Here is a 21932-nt window from a genome sequence, read left to right as displayed (position 1 = left end):
TTTTAAGGGTTTGGGCAATAGATTTGTACTGAGCAAAATACACTTGCTTCTACTACAAGCACAACTCCCACAGCCACAAAAATACACTGCTTTTTTTTTTTTTTTAACCTCCTGTATTCAGCACTGTATTTAACCTTGGAGCTGTCAAGCTCCATCACGAATAATGAGCCATGACAACACTCCAAGTGATCCTTGGAGAACAGACCAATTTTTACTATATGCTACACAAGGCAAAATACTGTTATCATATTCCCACGGTACTGTACCTGCTTTAAAAATATACAGTAATGTGGCCATCAAGAGGAGACCACAAGCAAATACAGATAAAATAAGCTACTTCCCCAATATTTCATTGCCTACAAACACAGAACAAGCAATATAACACATAAGATCCTAACAGTTCCTATTTAAAATTAAACCAGGACTGAGAAGATTTGTCTCACTGAACATGCATTTCACGCCATTTCAAAGCTGAAGAACATCCGCATTTGAAAGAGTCCAAGGTGGCTACAGTATGAAGAGGGAGCACCCTGCAGGTCTCTCAGCACTGTGCTGGATGACCTCTAGCAGATGAGAACAAATATGGGACAGGAGGGCAGCCTCTGCCCCAAGCAGCCCACCCAACACTCTAAGACGAAACATACCCCTCCCACCATACAGACAGCATTGCCAGTAAGTATAGGAAGAAACTGTAGTTGCTGGAATGACTGATTGAAACTCTTCTACAGCAACACCCTAACCATGCCATGACAGGTCTTTAAGAAGACACAGCACAGGTAAACAAGCAATAGCAAACACCATTTCTGCTGTGCACCTCCCAAGCTCAAGGGGAGGAGGAAGACAAAGCAAATAGATTCATCTAAAGAAAGTAAAAACTAGGAAAAAACAAGCTGAAGATTTAAACAGGCACTGACTTCTCTCTTAAACAACAAGGAGGGTTGTGGTTCCAAATATCCCTCAAAAAAACCCACCCCACATCACCTGTTCAGGAAATAAATGCTAATTGATTAACATGAACCTGGAAAACACACATGATCTCCAACAGACCCAAGCAGCAGCATCTGTTCTGTGTTTCTGTAAAGAGGAAAAAAAAATATATCCTTATTCCTCACCTATTTGCAACAAGGTATTTGTTTGTGACTTTGTAGTGAGAAAAACTTGCCTTTACTTCTGTGCCATTTTGTAGCCTCGTTGTCACAACTGAAAACAGTGCATCACTTTCCCCTCTCTGTAGGGGCACCACTTTACTTGCACTTCTGTTTCAAAAGTTACTCTGAACCATCAGAGCTTTCAAAAAGCTCTGGAGAGCAGGAAAGCAGCAACATCAGATAGTAAACACTTGCCCTTCCTTAAGCTGCCAAGTCTGCAGTGTCAGACAGCAGAAACCAGTCCTGAGCACTTAGAAGAGTTTTAAGTACTAACACATCTCCCTCCCACTGAACTGCTCTTAAAAACCAAGCCCCCTCCTGCAAGACTGGATGGCTCTTAGAGAGCCAAAGTCAGAAGATTTCGGGTTCTCATCTATGGTTGAACGAGCCAAAGTCAGAAGATTTCGGGTTCTCATCTATGGTTGAAGCTGGAGAAGAGCCTCTACTGCTGAAGTGATAAGAGTTACACACAATAACGTATTCATTGACAATTTAGTTTTCCATTCGGGGGTATGGGTCACCTGCTCTCCTTCCCCTCTACTCATCTCTTCCATGTACAGGGCATTTTGCAGCTACCCACATCATACTAGATCTCCCCTTCCCCTGCAGCACTCCAAATCAGCAAGACCTGAGCTATCCCCACACACAACACTGCCACGATCTCCAGTTCAAAACAGTTCTGCTTTTAACAGAGGACTTGCTCTATACTCAAAGAAATACCCCAAATTACAGGGACAGTAATTTTCTTTTTAGCATTATAGTTAAAATGTCCTCAACCCTCCACATACACTGTGTCAGTTTCTCCAACTCCCTGATAATATATTTCCATTTATGCCCCACATCACAGCTCTGCACATTTAGCAATTCCATTCCCTGCTAGCAATATTTGGCAATAAGATCCCTTTAAGAAGGCTAATTACAGATTTCACTTGAACAGAAATTGGTACTGGGCCAATCTGTAAGCTCTTTAAAAAGCTTTCAAACTTCACTTCACAGCAGGCAAGACTTTGTTCTACACCAGGAGCAGCAACATAGCTCTAAAAGCAAAGGTGGAAAGCCTGCCACAGTGAGAGAAGGAGGGAAGGTCACAGCTCTAACTCTTCTTGCAGCACTGCATTTTCTCCATGTGAGTCTTTCCCTGCAGATACACTGCCCCTGTTTCACAAAAGAAAAAATAAAGAAGCCAGTTCAGACACCACAAAAATAACAAAAAAGTAGTCACAAAAAACCGCCCAGCTAACAGTTGCATCAGAAGAGGAACAAAGACTAGTATGACAGAAAGTGGGTCAAGGACTCAAAAACTAGGAATTGATAAAATTAAGGATGCATGGTCACATGCATGCATGAAGCATGACATTTTCTGAGAACATTTGTGTGAAGCTGGAATTCCAGTTTTCAAAAGGATCAAGGAAGCCAAGGCAAAGCCTCTCAAGAACCTCAGCATCTAGTCCAATACCAGGACAAATTTTTTCTGCCTATATATGCCAGACTTATCACAGAAAACAACAATCCCACCTGTGGATGTTCCTCTCCACCTCTGTACTGCTGCCACTTTCGCTCTCTGTAAACTGTGCCCACAACACCTGGTGAAGTCATAGATCAGCCAAGACCATTTTTCTGAGAGGAATCAATGAAAGACTCTGCAAACCACCTCTGTGCTACCTGCATGATAACTAGGGTGGAAACTGAAAAGCGTAATTGATAAAATGATGGTCAACTTGATAAAATGATGGTCAACAGAAAGATGGTCCTGTTTTGAAGATACAAGACTAGCACCCCCGAAAACTACACCTGAGCTTTCTGTGCAAGGTTAGACAAATCATCATTTTCCACTGTGGTCAACAAGTATGTAGCATCACATTCAGATGTCACACCTGATATACTGAAATACTGCTGTTGGAGTGGCTGACTGCCCAGAGAATCCCAGCTGGAGTCCACGGGAACCACGCACACTGAGTACACAGCTGTCGGGAAGTCTCCAACTGGGAACTCAACCCACAGGCACGTAAAAAAGAAGAGTTATGAGTGTTACACATGTAAAGCATACACATCAAGAATGTCTATTTGACAGAGATTAAACCCATGAATATCTGTAACATCCTCAGCTTTTTCACATACCTGAAGGCCTTCCCCACTGGGAGATGCCACACTAAAAGAATGACTTGTGACAGTAGCAGACTTTTCTCCTATATATAGGCAAGCCTTTAAGAGGCAAACAGAACCGCTGCTACAAAAGGGCTACACACCTACTCCCTAGACACTATTAAAACACATTTTAATTGTCTTGAGGGACACCTTTGAGGGCAGGGAAAAAGAGCCATCGTACAACTGCACAACTTCACACATTAATTTTGAAAGGCAAACCACAAGTCTGACCACTTTCCAGGCCCTAAAAGCTGAGAATAAAAAAGTGGCAGCAAAGGAACTATTTTTTTCTAGCCTTATTCTCTGAAGTACACATGTGTATTTTACTAAAACAATGCAGGCCTTCCCAACTGAAGGTAGATCTAGTGGGAAGAATTTAATCTAGAACCTCAAGACTATCAAAATACGAGTATCAACACAGACTACCATAACAGGAAACAATAAGAAATCCAAGATCTATATTAATAGATGCTCTAATTATTAACAAGCGTACACACAGAGCTTATCAGAAGTGCCAAGGCATTTGAAAGAAAAAGCACTGTTCAAATACAGATACTTGCCAGAAGCTGTATCACCACCACATTCTCTAGCTGGTTTTGATTCAACCCAGTGGACATCAAGTTAATCCCACAGGACAGTATCATTCACTTTTATAATAGCTACTGACCTCATTTCTGTGTTTGAGCCCTGCTGTAGTGTCATGACTAAATGTGGCAAGAAACAAATCACACTCTGTCAGCAGCCAATGCCTGTCCCTTCTCCTTTCAAAGCTTTCATTCATTTCTGCATTTTTTAAAGTCATGCTGCTTCAAAACAGCTGATCCAGATGGTAGATATTTGGATTTCAACCTTCCCACATGGTGATGTGGCTCAAGAATATAAAAACTGTTGCTACCTGCTGCTGACCTACTTCTTTCTTTAATTTGTTTCCTGCTATATGACAGAATAAACAATACAGTTCATTGAACTAGTCTTCCATACCTACCCAGTGCTATGTAGCAAATATACAATAAACTTGATAAAGGAATGAAGGAGAAGGTAAAAAAAAGCAGCATAATGCAGTGGGGGGTAGGGGGAGCAACTCTCACCTCTATCATAGTTATCTTCCTCTATTGCTTTTTCCTGGAGCCTCTGAAGCCGTAAGATCAAGGATTTTATCTATGCAAAGAGAAAGAAGTTAATTACGCAGAAGTTGCATTCTAAAATGTTTAGACTATTAACCTCAACATAACGTAAATTTAATGGATTACCACATCACTAGAATGGCCCAATTTTGAGAGTTAACCCTAACATTTGTTAAGTGGACAGATCTATTTGGAAGTCAGTTGAACTGCAGCTAATTAAGCCAAGCATGGCTTTAGTCCAAACACAGAGAATAACAAACAATATTTCTTGAAAAGCAAAAGAGCTCATGTGATTGTAGGATATTTTTCACCCTTTGAATAAATCAAAGGATTATTAGAGGATTCTGTCAGCACGACATCTTCTTCTGATCACACTGTACTCAACTGTGTGTTCTCAAGCCCATTTATAAACTTTTTTTTCCTCTATGAGTTTTGCACAGAACAAATCCAGAATTTCCATATACAAACAACATTTCCTCTCTAAGTAAAAAGAGAAATACAGTATTAATATCTTGGAACAGGTATACCTATTATGGCTCAGAAAATATAATTTATGCTTATCTATATAACATTGAAGTTTGCAATTTCAGAAATGTTCACACTGCAAACGCTAGATGGGGGAAAAAAAAAAAAAAACAAAACACCACACCAAAACACCAAGAATACCCATACTAATACTACATACAGAGTGCCCTTTCACACCCAAAAAGAAATTCTTACCATAATGAAGTTATATTTCAGAAGTTACTGCTTCTCTTTGTTAACGTGAAAGGGTGGGGACCAAAGCTCTAAATTTACTAAAAATTTGTAAGGCTAGGTGCCCATTCAAAGGCCATTAAAAGTTTTTACTGCTAGAAGAATTTTGTTAGAACGTCCTCTCCTCACTGACATGCCAGCCACAGCCCAACATGGCTACAGTTAAAAGACTGAAAAGTCTTATTAAATTTATACATGGCCTTTACCAAACAAGCCATCATCAGAACTGAAAAAAGGTAAGCCTGAAAAAAGAAGCAGCATATATTCTCATAGCCTAAAGCCTGAAAGTGATTGGGAAAGCATTTTCCAAAACAAGAAAATCCATGCTTTAGACATTCCGCATTTACAAAAGATACGACTCCTCCCTGAAACTCTTTCATATTTAAATCCCTATATTTAAACTCTAAATTGCATAGAGAAAAATAGGTGCAGCCAGCCAATAACTTAACAGAAACATGCAGTTATGACTGCGGAATCAACACACAAATTAGGCAAGACATTCAAATTAATAGTATCTGTCATATGGTATGTGAAAGTGGACTAGTGAGAAAAGAACTATAAAAAATAAAGCCAGAAACGAATCAAAAAATGCTTGATTAATAATAATAGGCTGTAGGATGCCCTAGAGGAAAAAGAAAAACATAAAACAACATTGTATATACTCTCTTTTCCTCAAGGCATTATTTTACTTTATTTTTCACAATCTGAAACTCCAATCTTTTTTCTCTGAGGTTGATGAAGAATGTGTAACATATTGAAGGGAGGAGCTCTGAATCCTCACCATAAATTATTTCCTGTATTTTATGCCACACTTTTGATAGAGTTTTAAAAAAGCCTGCAGTAGGAATGAATCAAATGACACTTTTTTCATATATATGATGTATAACAACCATCTATACTGAGAGTACAGCTTTGCTGCTGTTTGCAGCATTTATTCCATCATGCACTCACAGTGGCAGGTCATTTAAAGCCTGCTTGAGTACCACAGTCCGGGCATGCCCACAGCAAACTGACTGATGCTGTCACAGTAAAATGCTTTCTATTTGCAGGCTGGTAAGACATTTCGGGCTTAACTAATCAAAGAGCTGCTTCAGCGTGGCATGTCCTATATCTGTGCCATGTGATGACCTTTTTTTTTTTTAATAAGTGCAGAAAAAGCCTATTTTAACCCACTAGTATTGTCTCCTTTTCTTCACTACAGTTGCCTTTGTTCCTTTCTGAAAAGTTTGAGACTTGCTTATTATCATTACAATAGGAAGGTGCTTCAAATTAAACATACACGACTGGCTAACCAAGGGCAAAGACATCTGAGGGCACAAATCCCCAATTCTCCTTTCAATGAATACAGAAATTAAAGATAGCAGTATTTCTTTTGTGCCTATCAAATAAGCATACTGAAAAGACAGAAAAATAATTTCTTATTTTTATTATATTATACATTTCCAAATTTGCAGCGAATTAATTTCCTAAACCATTCCAGACTATGGGCACATTTTCATTCCAGGCATGATGACAAAGAAACTGCTCCTTGTCATGTGTGAAGTCTGTAAATAAGAGAGCCTAGTTTAAGTCCTACATGCATCCTCTGAAAAGTTAATATGAGAGATCATTGTCAGGTCAGACATCATGAAGAGTAAAGTAAGAAAAAAAATTTCTCAACTTTCTGTCTTACCCAGACAGGAGGGCTATTCAAAGTGTCCCCAGAGCAGGTTGTTTCATCAGGCCTAAAGTGCATCTCAGCAGCTATGTCTGAGCTGAGAAGTCACAAGAACCTGGGATTCTGAAAAGCATCCCAGAAACTCAGAGGACTAGTGAGACACTAAAAAAAAAAAAAACAAAAACACAAACCAAACCAACCCACAAACCAGAAAACCCCACAAAAACATGCCAGTACCCACTTAGTACTGAAACTAATCTGTAAAATCCATCATGTCCACATTAATCTCTGGATTACTACTTCCTGCATGCACAACAAAGCCAATATTGGGCTCCTTATTGCAGGTAAGCTCAGAATGGTTTTCTACTGATGCCCACACCACGATCCCAAAAACTGCATTACAAAATATAACTGATACTTCTTAAAAGTTTCCCCACCCTTCTACCACAAACATCACAGTGAATGAGACTGCCTGTACACATAGTAGGTATACATGCAGGTATACACATGTGCAAAAAGACTCCTGACTCAACAGCCCAGTATGCCTCTGGAGTTGAGGGAGAAAAAAAAGGTTCAATGCCCAGTTGGATTTCAAGCAGGAACTTGACCCCCATTTTGTGTGGGGAAAGTACTCATCTATTAGACTACAGGCTACTCTCGTACCCATGCCTCACTGCAAGAAATCTTTAAACTTATGAATTTCCAGTTACAAAGTTTAGTGTTGTTAAATCATGGTGCTTCAAGAAAAGAGTTCTTACCACCCCTAAATTTTGTACTACTTATAGTCCAAACTGCAGACAAAAAGGCCACCTGTGAAAGAAAATGGTATTTGTTGGATTCAGAAACCAGTGTGCAATACATTAGAACTGAGAGGATCACAGTTTCAGTAGAACGGGGTACTGTTTCAGTAGAGTATCAGTTTCGGTAGAATAGGGCCCTGCAACAACATCACCTTTTTTTTTAAAGAACCAAAAAGAAAACAAAACCGGTTGTCTCACTTTTATCATGCAGCGTGCTACTGTAAACCTCTATGAACAAATGCCACAAAATCCATTAATATCCCAACTCCTACATCAACTGTGACTTTGGCACTATAAATACAAATGTTTTGAGGACCAGGGGGAGGAATCAAAGATGAAGTGAGATTACTAACCTTTAATGTACTGCGGTTGCCAAGCAGGCAGTCTTGTAGCACTGGTTCATATTTTTTCATCAAAGTATCCCAGTTATGGTCACTAACAGTAAAGCTGCTTTCATAGCCTGAGGTGACGGAAGAGCCAGCAGATGCTGCATCCGAGGAATCCGTAGAATACGAAAACGTTGCATCTGCATCCGAGAGAGACACAGACTCACAGTCTTGGAGTTTATCATTTGCTGTAGTTTCATTTTCATACTCCAAATCCTCACTGGGCCTGGAGAAACAATGCAAAGCTCCCAAATGCTCATGAGTTTGCGCCATCTCTTCTGGCTTCTGCAAATTTCCTGCAGTGCTGGGATGCAGAACATACTCAGCTTCCTTGATGGTTGACTTGCCTTCAGCATCACTTATTCCAGAGGCTGAGTTCAGGGAGAGCTGTATGAAGCTGAAACTTGAACTAAAGCTATCGTGTGCACCGACAGAACAAGAAACGTCTCTGTTTTGATATTCACAGTTGTTATTCACTTCTGTCTGATCCAAAGCATACATGTTTGGGGGCTTGCTCACTTCAGTGCTGTGGTTTTTCTGCCATGTACAGCATACAGCAGAAATATCTTTGCTTGTTTCTGCAGCAGGGTAAGCTCCTATCACTGTGTTTTCTGACCGTGGACTCTTGCAACATGAAAGATTTTTGCAGTGTCCTGGCATATTTCCAGTAGTGGCCAACGTTGTTACCCCATTAGCAGGAACTATGGTACTACTCACTGCACTACAGCGTAAGAATTCAGAGTTATTTTGGAATCGTCTGCGTAGAGAGCAGTTCTCAAAGTCTCCACTCTGCTGCTTGCCGTGTTTGAGCTCTTCTGGGCTGAACGGTTTGCAGGCACCCAGGGACTGAAACTCTATCTGTTGCTGAGCTTCTGGCCTCATGTATCCAGGTCTTTTTGCCAGTTTCTTTTTACGAAGAGAGCCTGCAGGCATTAAGTGCTCCTGACCATCTGGGAGAGGGGAAAAAAAGTCATTAAAGTGTTTCTGCAGTTTTCTAGGCTTAAGGTACTGTAGCATCTGAAAATGTTTCAGGAATTTCAAACAGTGCATCACTTTCAATTTCACAAAAAAAAAAAAAAAGATACTGCAGATAGATGAGAACACTGTGTGTACTCATTCACTTACTAAAGAGCTTGCACCTGCTTTTAAGTGAACTAGCATTAACATAATCACATCCATCAGGACACAAACCTGGGTACATGAATCACATCATCTTCCCTATTCATAGCACTGATCTGGGAGCTTCATCCTTAATTTGCTTAGCAGCACACTAAAGCACAGACTTTGTTTCAATTTCTCTGATCCAGAATGACTTTCAGACTTAGAAGCACATCCTGGAGGAGAAGACTGAATCTGCTCCAGAAAGATGAGAACCATACTCACAAAGAAATTGTGTGCCTAATCTGTTGTAGCTCACGTCCATTTTTTTGTGTTTATATCCATATTTTATTAGTATGAGCAAGTGATTCAGATTTTGCTTCCAGAACAGATGCAACTCTGTTACACTCCATGGCTGCAGATGTCAGTCTAATGAGGTATTTTATAAATTGTCATTTAGATTTACTGTACTACCTATTATCCAAAATGTAAAGTTAAAGAAAAATTTTGCAGACAGGACCATCAGTCCTAGAAAACTAATGCCACCATATGCTTGGTAGCATTACTTCAGTATTAATATCATTAAGAAAGGGCCTCTGCTCATTAGATCAATTTCCCTTTATATACCTTACTTATATAGATGAAAAGATGTGTTGTTTGCAGAGCAGAATAAAAATGAAACAAAATAAAAAAACACAACAAACATAAAAGTGGGAGATCAGAAAGTGGTAACTTGTCTTTGTTTTCTTCTGTACATTTCTATTAAAAAAAAAATTATGGGTGAAAGATTACATGGTGACTAATTTCAGTTTCTTATGGATTTACCACTAGTCAAAAGGTATTCCATTCATCTGTCTTGCACACAATCAATGGAAATACAAGCTCTGCACCATCATCCATTCTGTAACACAAAAACATATTGACCAGACCTCTTTGCCACAATCACTGTTCAAAGGGATCTAGTGACTAGCTGAATTACACCCTCAATTAGCTGCCCTCTACTCAGAAACAGAATCAATTGCCAGAATCTCAGGTGTTAGAAGTATTCTCATCACCCACACAGAGCTCTTCCAAAAACACAATTTTCAGATTTTTTTTTTCATTTACATGTAATCTATTTAGTGTTCATCTCTAATCACAACCCTTTGTCAATTTTTACATTGATACATGTGCACATAATCTAAACTCCTCAGCAGCTCCTAACACAGGTCTCGTACACACCTCACTACAATGACATCCTGTACAAAAATTTAAGCATTAGACCAAAACCTCCCAGGAGAATTTTCCCAACATTCACTACATTCTCTCCAAATAACCTTCAACAAAAGCAATTTATACATTTCCCACATACTAGAATAGTGGCACATCTCACCAAGGGACTGCAGTTAAGCTTCTGTATTCTGCTTCCTATCACCATAAATTAGAATACCCCAGCTGTCTCTTACATTCTCTTTTGTCAGAGAAAAAAGCATCACAGAAATCACAAATAAAAAGGTCACGGAGTCCATCAGCCTGTCTACTATAAAAAGACAGTGAAATGCTGTACTGGGAGTAATTTCATTGAAGTCTTAACAAATAGAAACTGCTCTTGGAGTAAGAGAACAGAAATTGCAACAAAGTGTTCTTTAGAATTCTTTTAGTTTATACACAAAATAAAAGCCTAAATTTGCCTTCAACAGAAGAAATCAGACGTGAAGAAAAAAAATTGTTCTAAGACTGGATATACTTTATCTCCATTACAAAGGCTAGTCACAGGCCTCATCTGTAAAAATGGAAAAGGTTCTTTGGGTAATTAAAATAAGTTTAAAATTGATCTCACCAAATCACTATGAATTTCTAAAGCAGACATAATTACAGCTCTTTAAACACCAAATTTAAACTAAGCTTATGTAAGTAAGGTTTAAATTAGCCAAAGGTTAGATACTTGCACAAAGTGAACTGGATGCAAATCTAAAAATTATTGAACCAAAGTGATACAATTCCAGTAGCCTGAACTAGTCCACACAAAACCCATGCATCTCTGCACTCCTCTCAACATTTGCTGGTAACCCTCTAGAGAGGTTTACCATTCAGGTCCTTCATAGACTCCAGGTCTGCCTTCTGGCGAGTCCAACAGCACTAGTCCCTCACCTGGCTACCAGAGCGACACCACTGCCTGAATCATATTCAATATTATTATTGAATCATATTCAATATTATCATATTCAATAGCTGTTCAGAGGACACTATGAGGAGAGGGCTGCAGGTCCTTAGCCTCAGGGAGCTGCACCAAGCACAAGGCAAAGGAGTGGATGTGCAGGAGCTATGGACACACACACGACCAATATGATCAAGCAATGCCCATTTATTGAAGGTAAGCAAGCCCTTTTATAGGTTTCTCCTGTGCATGCGAATGGTACGTGGTACAATCCTTATGATTGGACAGTTAGCTTTGTCCATGCGCTTCAAGCCTTCTCACGATTGGATAATAAGCGCCACACTCAATGTCTTTCTCCGCCCAACCCATCTCCTGGAGTTGGTTGCTGAGTTCTTTGTTCTATGTCCTTGTCATGTCCTTGCCGAGGCGTGCACACGTGTAGGATTGCTCACATGTCCATTATCCCCCAAGAGGGATGGACACAGAGCTGGGACCAACACCTCAGCACAAACACCCAGGCTTTCCCCAGAGGATAAGGGAGGGAGGAGGTGGCCACAGCCTGACCCCCAGCTCCAGCTAGAGATCAGTTACAGTGCCCTCAGCCATCACAAAATCCAGCCAGGATGTTACTAGGGCCTTGCGTATACCATCTGTGTGCTGTTTACCCTTCTGCCATGTCCCTCTTCTGAAGATTAGAATAATTTCAGTTGTTTATCATCACATATCTGAAATTTAATTACAAAGACTTTCTTTTTCTTCATAGCTTTACAACCACAGTTTGCTTTGTCTGTGCATCTGTAAGGGACCATGTTACCCGTCTCAAACATTGCTGCTGCACCACCACCATTTCCTGGCCTCGGTATCCTGTTGCCATGAAGGAGTATGCTCTGAAGGAGACCAATTGTCCCCGACGGGACCACAACATCGGCCTGAAGTTAAATCAGGATGAGGAAGATGTGCAAGCTGGCACAGGACCACAGGGTGGCATGTATTACAGTGAGCTCCGTGGAAATGCGTGGACTCTTTGGAGAGATCGTGGGGACTGGGACAATAAAAGGACTGTGTACTCCTCTTTGGGGAGCACTGAGCACTATTCACTCTTGTCATCTCATCCTGACTCGGAGCTGGGACTTTGGTGGAGTCTGGAGCACCATAACCTGCACTGAGACCGAGCCAATAGGACATTGCTGGATTCGTGGTGGTGGTAATTAGCCTCACTGCATCTCTACCGTTTGCTTGCTTAGGGATTCTGACTTTTCCTTTCTTTTCTCTCTGTCCTACCGCTATTACTAATTGTTATGGAAAATAAAGTTTACAAGGTTCTATGGCATCTGACCTCGTTTATGTCTTAATCTCGCTCTTGGGATCGTTTAGGAACCCTCCCCAATATTGGATCAGGGCAGCATCAGATACAGAAACTACATTGAACCAATCCAGCTAGTTTGTTAAAAAAAGGCCTCAAATTTTTCTTATAAATCCCTCAGTTTCAAGCATGTCAAATAACTGATGGTTATTAACTACAAGACTATCAAAATGGTACCTTGGAACACTGTGAAACAACTGCAGGTAATTAAAAAACCCTACATTATAGCGCGCCATGCATTATGAGACATGCACTTAGAAAAAGAGAAAAGTCACAAATGGAAAAAGCCTTTCAGTTGTAATATTACAAATCAACATTAAAAAAAAAAGTGTTACAAACCTAGATGATGATGCAACATACATTCTAATGTCAGATTATGTGCAATTGCTTCAAATCCAAATTATCAAAGCCCAGAAATACCTTAATTATAACAGCTCTTTCACCATAACAACATTTCCTGATGACCAACATTTCATAAAAAACTAACAGCTCAGAGCCAGAGCACAGGAAAAACAAATAAAACTAAAAATGCTGTAAAGCAAGACATGACCAGCAATGCTGTTCACATCTTAGTTGCACCAGTAAGATGAAAGAGGGAGAGGTGAAGCCAAGAGTTTCCCACTGATGGAAAGAGCACATTCTCTTGTACATGGCCTGGTGCAAAAGGACAGTAGAACAGTCTCTCATTTATTTTAGATAGTCAGTCTTTGTTTCCAGCTACAAAAGCTGCAGTTCAGTTTTCTGATCAAATGCCCTAGTAGCACCTATGGACAGACTACCTTTTTGAAAAGCCCACTAGGATTTTACAGCTTAGTACAGAAACTCTGAAGTGATTACCTCCTCACCCCTGCTTTAAACACATAAACACAGAACGCTTGCAAGCTCATTAAGTTCTTCCTGAAAGTAACTGAGAAATTATATATGCAGTTCTAAAGAGAGCTCGACTATCTGAATACACCTATATTACACATAGTTGATTTTTATTAGAATAATACCTTCAGAGCATTTGTGGGCGGTAACCATGGTGTGGAGGAAAAAATACTAGGTCATATTTAAAGCCAACCATCAAAGCACTGCTCCAAGCAATTTCAGTAGTGCTGCTTCTGTCAAGGAAGCTTTAAACACCTGCATTAAACTGTACATGAACATGAGAATATTTAGAATTTACAGACACACAAACATTTAATCTATCAGCAACAAAAGTGAACCATTCTCAGGGATTGATCAATCTGACTTGACAATAACCATTACTGTTCAGTTCCTATGTCACAGAAATATGTAAAATGTTCCTAATCAGTTATATTTTGACTCATTTGATGAATTTTAAAGATACCACTAAATATTCAAACTAAGATGGCACTGATCTCAGTACAGTCCGTATTAAAACAAACCAGCACCATCTCTTTATGCAAATAAGCTTTCAAAGACAGGTACTTTTGAATATTTTTGTAACTTAAAATGCAAAGGACTCAGTTAGCTTTTTCATCTTACTCATTGAATGTTAACTGTACTTCGATTTATCTAGCATTTTATAAAGTGTATCTATAGAAGAGAAGCAATGGCTAAGCTGTATTATATTTGATACCATTTACAAATTATTTCATCACTAAGGGTTCCTGTGATTTCTAAGGTTGCAGGCTGGGTTCATTTATTCAACTATTAAATTTTCAAGATGTCACACAGAAAATATTATCTGAAGTCATTAAATGCATGTTAGTTTCTGTTCTTCATTAAAAAATACTTCAGAGTTGTGCATTTTACGAGGTGAGTGTGGTCTTCCTTAGCCAGTGTTTAAACAATTGTATTTTTATTGACACACTCCCATAATGTGCATGTCACTGAGTTGTTACATTTGAGCCGCTTACCTCCCTAATGCAACAACTCATTTTAAGCCATTTGATGAAATTGCAGCACCTCTCTCTAGAGTAAGAATCACTTAGCCGATACCAGTTTTAATATGCCCATCATTTTTTCCCCCCCTCAAGAAAAAGAAGTGTTTTAAATCTGGTTTTACCAGTAAACTGGTAAATATCAAAACACTTCCCATGTCAGTAACAATCACCTGTTTACTCAGGGGGAATAAGAGAAGCATCCTTTTCCTTAATTACATATTATAATTGTGTTTGATACTACTAACACTTTAAAACACATCTGCATCCATGAGTATTCAGCAGTGCATTGACTACACACAAAAGCAGGCTTTTTACTCAAGAAAGTGCAGTGCCTTGTTGAATCAGGGCCTAAGCACCTTGATGTGACAAAAAGAACAGAAATATGCCTTTCTAATCTTTTCAGATTTAAAAATATAATAAGTATCCAGCTTATCCATGAAAGCATGCAGTTGCACGGGGAAGGCTTATTTGATAACTAATAACACCCTATGGCTGGCAACCTGAGACCCAAGGCTTGGCTATTACAGAAAATTGCATTCCTCCAAGCTGAATGAAAATTACACCAACCAATTTCTCTACTGCAGTGTTACAAGGAAACTCATTTTGTTGGCCAGAAAAGCAAGTGACCAAATTCACTCTAGAACAGACAGGTGACACCATGCTGTCTCAAAAAAGCAGGATCACTTAAATAGCAAAAAAATTACATTTCTGCTCTTTTCATCTTTGTTTTCATGCAGTCAGCTGCTGTTACAGAAGTCCAAGCAAAAAAAAGCCAGGGAAGCCCAAGACCTCTGCAATAAACTTCAGCTTAATCCTGTTACATACACTTCTCACACATCTCATTCTCCAGCTCTTAACTACATCTCACATTCAAAATTCATCTCTAGTTGATGAGCTTCAACCTAATCAGTCTCCAAACCTCCCTACACAGCTCACTTATATATGTCACCCACCTCAGTGCTATCAGCCCAGGCTATCTGGATCTACCGAACTCACATGACCAGCTGCCTAACATAAGTTACTTTTTCAGGCTCTCCAGTCACCCCTTATCCTGCAACCAGCTCTGCAATCCATCCCATAGACCACCTGATGGACCATGAAACACCCTGGGGGAGAACACAAGCAGGTCTTGGAAAACAAGACAATACCAGAACTGGGCACATTTAACACACTCAGTAACAGAAGACACTTAACTTCCCCACAAATATTCATCCCAAATTGTTTTAAACCTGTGAGTAGAATTCTTTTTAACTTATAGTTAAATAATTGAGAATGATTTATTCACTTTCCAAAGAGGCAAGAGGACACATAAGTTGCAAGCCTACAGAGGACACTCACAATAGAGAAACAAAGCTTATTTCAGGAGTTTTGGGTTTTTTAAGGTTTATTGTTTTTCTTCCTGGGGAAAAAACCCTTTTGTTCCCAGTTTCAGTGCAAAAGTCTGTGGAGGCCGTCCATACAAATGTCTCAAGTGGAGAGAACATTCCGGTTCTTTCAGTCAAGACCTGAAAAAAAAGCTTTAAATATTACACACAAATAGGGGAGTGAGGATTTTGCATAGCAATTGTGAAGTTTAGTTAGGACATAAATTAATTTGCAAACAGCACTTAATGGGTTTGCAGTCATATCCCATGAAAGTATTTCACCAAACATGTATGTAACTATGAAATTAGTACACAGCAGTCCTTTTCAAGAATGGTCTATTTAACACACCACACTTTGCCTTCATCACTCTGTCTACGGAGTGACAGCGTGGATTCCCACTACTTCTGCTCAGTCAGATCATCTACAGCAAGACTCTAATATAAAACTCATCAGGGGGGAAGGGAGGGAGGAATTAAAAAAAAAAAAAGTGAAGTGTGAGAGCACATTGACAGCAGTCAATTTCTAATTCAAGCACAGTTTGAGTGCTCCAGCTTGGAGATTTGAATTTTTAATTTCACCAAGAGAGTGGGTTCCAAATTAAGCATCTGATGCACAGTCAGTCTGAAACCAGAATTGAGTTTACTGAAATAGAAAGTAATTTTCTCTTAACAGCTCAGTAGTGATCACATATAATGAAAATAAAACAACGTGGCAGTTCCTATATTGCCAAGGGTGAGGAGTCAGAATGCTTTTAGCTTTACAATTTAATATCAGAGTCCCAGGACAAATGCTCCTCCTTTGCCTGCTGAAGGAAATTTACCTTACAGCCCCAGTCAGGCTGTCAGGACACAATGTCAGTGCAGTCTAGACAACAATGGAGATGAAATGGAGCTCCAGACATCAGGAAACCTGAGCAATAACTTCCCACAAAAAACACAGCGCCTCATGATGCAGCTTAAATACAAGATACTGCAAAAGTCAGGCATGTACACAAACTGCAGTTACAGCAATGCATGGGACACAGAGCCCACCTGTAGCAAGGAGGCATGCAAATGAGCAGCACTGGTCCCTCATGGTGCTCCCCTGAAAAGAAAATCTCAGGGCTTTACATGAACCCCTGCAACTCTACATGCTCCCACAAAATTCCCACTCAGGTATTCTCTGCTCTTTGCAGTAGTGATTGTATGGATTGTGCTTTTGTTGGCTGACAATAAATAACCACTCCAAGGGGTGAGATGAAGGTTCTCAGCTGAGCCCACGAGGCACAGGCTGCAGCACTGCTCTCCTATCCTCAACAGCTACACAGACAACTTCACTTAATGCAAGTTTTTAATCAGGTCAGCAGATTACTCACCAGTCTGCAGACGTTACAGCCTGTGAGGGGTCAACCTTTGTGCTCCAGCAAGCCGAGTGCAGTTCCCTTGAAAACCTACACTGGTAAGCAGGAAAGATGCACAGGATATCCCTTTTGAGATCTTTGGTGAGAATATAGCTCAGCCTTTATAACCCTTACCCAAGGCTGTAGACAGACAAAACAAGTTGAAAGTTTGTTTTATTGGGTCTGAGAATACAAAAGTGAAGACATCAGCTATGTCCTTTTCCTCTAGCACAGAGGAGAAAAGTAGATGGTTCAGTGAAATTCTGATATCATGAACAAACTATGGAAGTAGTACTATAGCAGATATTGCTGAAACTGCAGCAGAATACTAACCATGGGCAAGAATGCCTTTCTTCTAGCAGAAATGACAGTTCCATCTAAATAAGGTGGGACAGGAATCATTCTGTCTAGAGCAAGTTAGATATCTAAAAAAAAACACCACAAAAAAATTAACATTCCAGGAAAGAACATTAATTTGTCTCTAGAAAGTAACTGCATTGAATTACACAATTTAGCAGATGTGCCAGCACAGAGTGATGATGACAATTAATAAGGAGGATGAGAAGACCTCAAGAAAGGGCTGGAGAGCTCACCCACCAGCACTGGACAGCTAGCAGTCTTATCCCCAGATACAAGCCCCAGCATTAGTCACCGAACTTGGCATTTCCTACCCACATCACTAGGTGTTGCAGGAACACTGCCTCTGTAACCAGACTCCCGGGGTGACAACTCCCACAAGATCTGAGCAACTGCCTACTCGGCTCCAGACAGGAGCTGAAAGTTACCCCATTCACCTCACACAGTGACTGGAGACTAAAGACTCAACAGGACCAAAGCCCTGTCTTCATGCACATTCAAAAGCTGTGCCCACTAGAGGCAGACAAAGATGAGGGGACACAGTCAAGCAGCAGGCAGTCAGACCCCAGGCTGAGGGAGCGACATGATCACCACTGACAGATCTCCTTTGATTGTCATTTACTCATCTTTGCCTCCATACCAACTCTGCCAATACCAGTGCTGCACATGCTTTCCACCATTCCCATCAAGCCCCGCCTTCTTTTCCACCAATTTTCATTGCATTTCGCTTCTTGGTTCCCAATTAGTTCTCACAAACCAATTTTTCATTTCTCTTCAAGTAAGTGAAAAAGACAATTGAACCAGAAATCATCCCAACTGTTGCTCTGGACCCTTGACTGAACTCTGCATGGGTCACACTTAACACTACACAGGGATAACCATCTGCAGAGCTCCCAGACAACGTTCAAAGACACACAGAAATACTGTCTTCTCCAATACCACTCTTCAGTACCACCTCTTTGGTCCTTTTTGCTTTACCCTTTTTGTCACACCCCCAACATGCACAAGCCTTCCTCAGCCCCCTAACAGCATTTCCCTCACAACATCAAACAAGCACATCTCAACTTACTTCCAAAAATCTTCCTCAGGTGAGCTTCCAGACCCTCCAGCTCCCCAGTCCCCTCAGACTACCCCATCTCTCCCCAGGTGGAGAGCCTTCCTGCTGCACACTCTCCATCAGCAGGGCTCATAAGTTCCTAGGCTTCTCCAGGTGCATTTAAAAGGAATCTGACCCCACTTCAGCCATGTCTGCTTATTTCATTGCTTACCTCCACATGCTCAGCCTTCTGGCTAGCAGGACATCAGCCAGTTTTCAGGGCTCCTGTTACCTGTTTCCCAGCACATGCACAGTTTGTATGAGCATCCAAATCAAACCTCACTCTAAAGGCACACTGGCTCCTTTCATCCCCTTTGAGATCATCTCAATAAAAACACTCTTCTAAGAGCTTCTTTCCCCTGACTGTAAATCACTGCTATTCACATCTAGGAAATCAAGACAATTACCTGCCACAGTTTACTCTGACAATCTCCCTGGACTAACATATATTAGCTAATAATATGGGTTACACTTATTAACATATGCCTATGATGCTCAACAAAAGCGCAGATTTTTGCCAGAGGTTTTTTTTAACTTATTTCTGTCACATACTATTTGTAATTCACTGAAGTATTCCTACCTAAGTACAAGACCATAGGATCTGCCACCTTTTGCTGAACCTTACCTGTCTGCTTTTATTACCCAAGTAAACTAAAGCACAGTATTAATCTTCAAAGAAATTGTACCCTTACATGAGACAGCTTGAAGACTTTTCTTGGATGCCAAGGCCTATCTGAGATATTGTAATGAAACAAAGTCTTAAGCAAAATACTTCAAATTAAAAAATAATGAGAAGTAAATGCAAAAATCAGACTGACCTTTCAAAAATATTCTCTATATTAAAAAATATTGTCTTGAATAAGCCAATTAAGCAGTTTTTCAGGTCAACATACTCTGGATTCAGCTTAGCATTTTAAATGGATAAAAAAATGGTGCAGATTGTACCATATGGTGTTAAACATGCACACCTGAAAAGATCTGCTTCAGTAACAAAAAGCTTGGCAGAGGAAAACTTTGAGTGTCATTCAAATTGTTTTCCAGAATAAATATAGTTAACTCATTATTTCCAATACTTTTTTTTATTACTTGCTTTAGAAAACCTAAATTCAGAATCCAGGATTAGCAGGGTCCTGTGCAAAGTAGCTCACGTTTGCCTATCCCTTTCAGTTGTATGGGACGGGCCCCTGAGTAGTACTAATGTAGAAGCAGCAGGGGATTTCTTCCCCTGCTTCTTTCAGGTTTATGCACAGTACTCCTGACAAGTATTATTATTAAGTAGCAGCAGACAGAATTGCTGTACCTTCAAGGAGCGATTGATCCCATCAGTCCTGAGGTACAGCAGTAATCTGATGCATCAGTTTGTGGCTGAAGCAGACCAGGTGAGATTCTACACAACTCACCCACGTCACAAAGCACACCCAAGACAGAACTAAGGACTTACACAGGACTCCTGAAAGACAGCTAGGAGAGAAAAAAAAAAAAAAAAAAAAAAAGCTTTTTTGCTATGAGAATACACCTAAGGCTTTGCACTTTTAGAACTCCTGTCTTCATGGAGAAGATGGGAGATTTTAAAAGCAGCGTTTAGATAGAATTTTATCTTAATATTCTCAGAACTACAAAATCTTGGAGTCACTGGTACCCCTCGAGGCAGATCCTGCGCTAATGCTATTCTGTGTGGGACTCTGTACAGTGAAGTTTCATTGGAAACTTCAGGTTTAACTTACATTTTTACCAGAAATTTGAAGCAAATACAAACATCATGTTTAAATGACTCCTTAACTTACCTATAACATGACTTGCACCTGCCTATGTTTTTGTACTCCAAATCTGAAAACGTCTATTCTAATCCACAGATCTGATACAGGAAAGTATATTTATAAAATATCCATGTCAAGTAAGTCTACTAGGATAGCCCACAGGCACAAAAAATTCATTGACGGGCTCTTTTATCTCCTGAGTGAAACAGTGCTACCTTTAAGCTGGAAGCCTTTAAAATCCTCTCTTGACTAGGGGAAAAGGAAAACTCACAGTATTTTGAAGGTACTTGCAAAAGTTTCACAACTTAAAAAGCATCCTCTCCCTCCAACCCTCAGTGAGCAGGAGAATCTTGCATGAATAATTTTACAGAAACAAAGAGGTACCAATAAAACTGTGAGAGATACTGAGAAAACACATGGATTTTCATTTCTGTACAATAAAAAGTGTTATAGTGCTTTACTGAACAAAAACATATGAAATGTCTTAAACTTAAATCACCTTGAAGTCTGAGTCATAAGCAAGGACTTCTGTACCAGAGAAAACCATGAATGCAGAACTGAGGAAATCTTTAAGGTTAGAATGCCCTCTTTGGGTTTAAAGATATATTTGCAGCAACAGTAAATTTCAGCAAACACAGTGCTATTTTATGCTATAGGAAGGAAAGTAAATAAAAAAATGCCGTGTGCTACTCTAAAACTTTTAAAGGTGTTATAAATGACATCTAATTACCCTCTACTAGCAATGATGTTCCTAAATGCCACATACCAATCGTGAGGATTAACAGTAACCCATACACAGGGGCAGGACATGAAAGAGATGAGCCTAACAAGAGAGGTTCAGACTGGATACAAAGAAAAAGTTTTTCACTGTGAGGGCAGCCAAGTAGTGGAGCAGGCTGCCCAGAGAGGTTGGGCAGTCCTTAGAGGTTTTCAGGACCCAACAAGATAAAGCCCCAAACAATTGGTGTAACCTCAGAGTCAGCCCTGCTTTGAGCAGGGAGTTGGCCCAGAGGCCTCCTGAGGTGCCCTCCAACCCAAACTATTCTATCATACCTCTAAGCTTTAAATACATGTCTCAGGATTTGCAGTATTCCACAAGTTATCTATATACACAACAAATTCAAGTGTTTCATCTGTGAAGATGCATCCAACTTCACAAGAAAACAATTTATCCGATTTAACTTCACAGAGGAGGGAGTCACAAGGAAGTGAGTAAACATTAGTTTCATCACATCCTGGAAGCTGGAAACAGCTGACTTTCTGTGAACAAAATTAAGAACAAAGTTCAGTACTTGAAATAAATAGGTTCTCAACCAGCATTTAAGCATCCAGAATGCATGCACATAGAGAGAAATCACAAGCTTCAATGATGGTCAGTGCCTTAAGCAAGACAGACACAATAAGGCATAATAACACAGAAACTCCTATTGTTCCACAGCAGCAGACCTTTAGTAGTTAGCTGGTGATTAAATG

At 40.0% G+C, this 21932-nt stretch overlaps 1 protein-coding gene across 1 annotated transcript in view; it reads right to left on the bottom strand.

Annotated features, from left to right (window-relative positions):
* The window catches only part of DISC1 (DISC1 scaffold protein), a 206155-nt gene that overhangs the window by 176140 nt on the left and 8083 nt on the right, over nt 1-21932 (bottom strand). The window contains exons 2-3 of the mRNA XM_074899344.1: nt 7984-8966; nt 4382-4451 (exon numbers count right to left, since the gene is read on the bottom strand). Of these exons, the coding sequence (XP_074755445.1) occupies nt 4382-4451; nt 7984-8966 (1053 nt within the window). The remainder of the gene's footprint in view (nt 1-4381; nt 4452-7983; nt 8967-21932) is intronic.

The sequence above is a fragment of the Athene noctua genome, chromosome 1, assembly GCF_965140245.1.
Source record: "Athene noctua chromosome 1, bAthNoc1.hap1.1, whole genome shotgun sequence".
Taxonomy (NCBI): Eukaryota; Metazoa; Chordata; class Aves; order Strigiformes; family Strigidae; genus Athene; species Athene noctua.
Note: the sequence above shows the minus strand (reverse complement) of the source record. Positions and strands in the feature narration are given on the sequence as shown.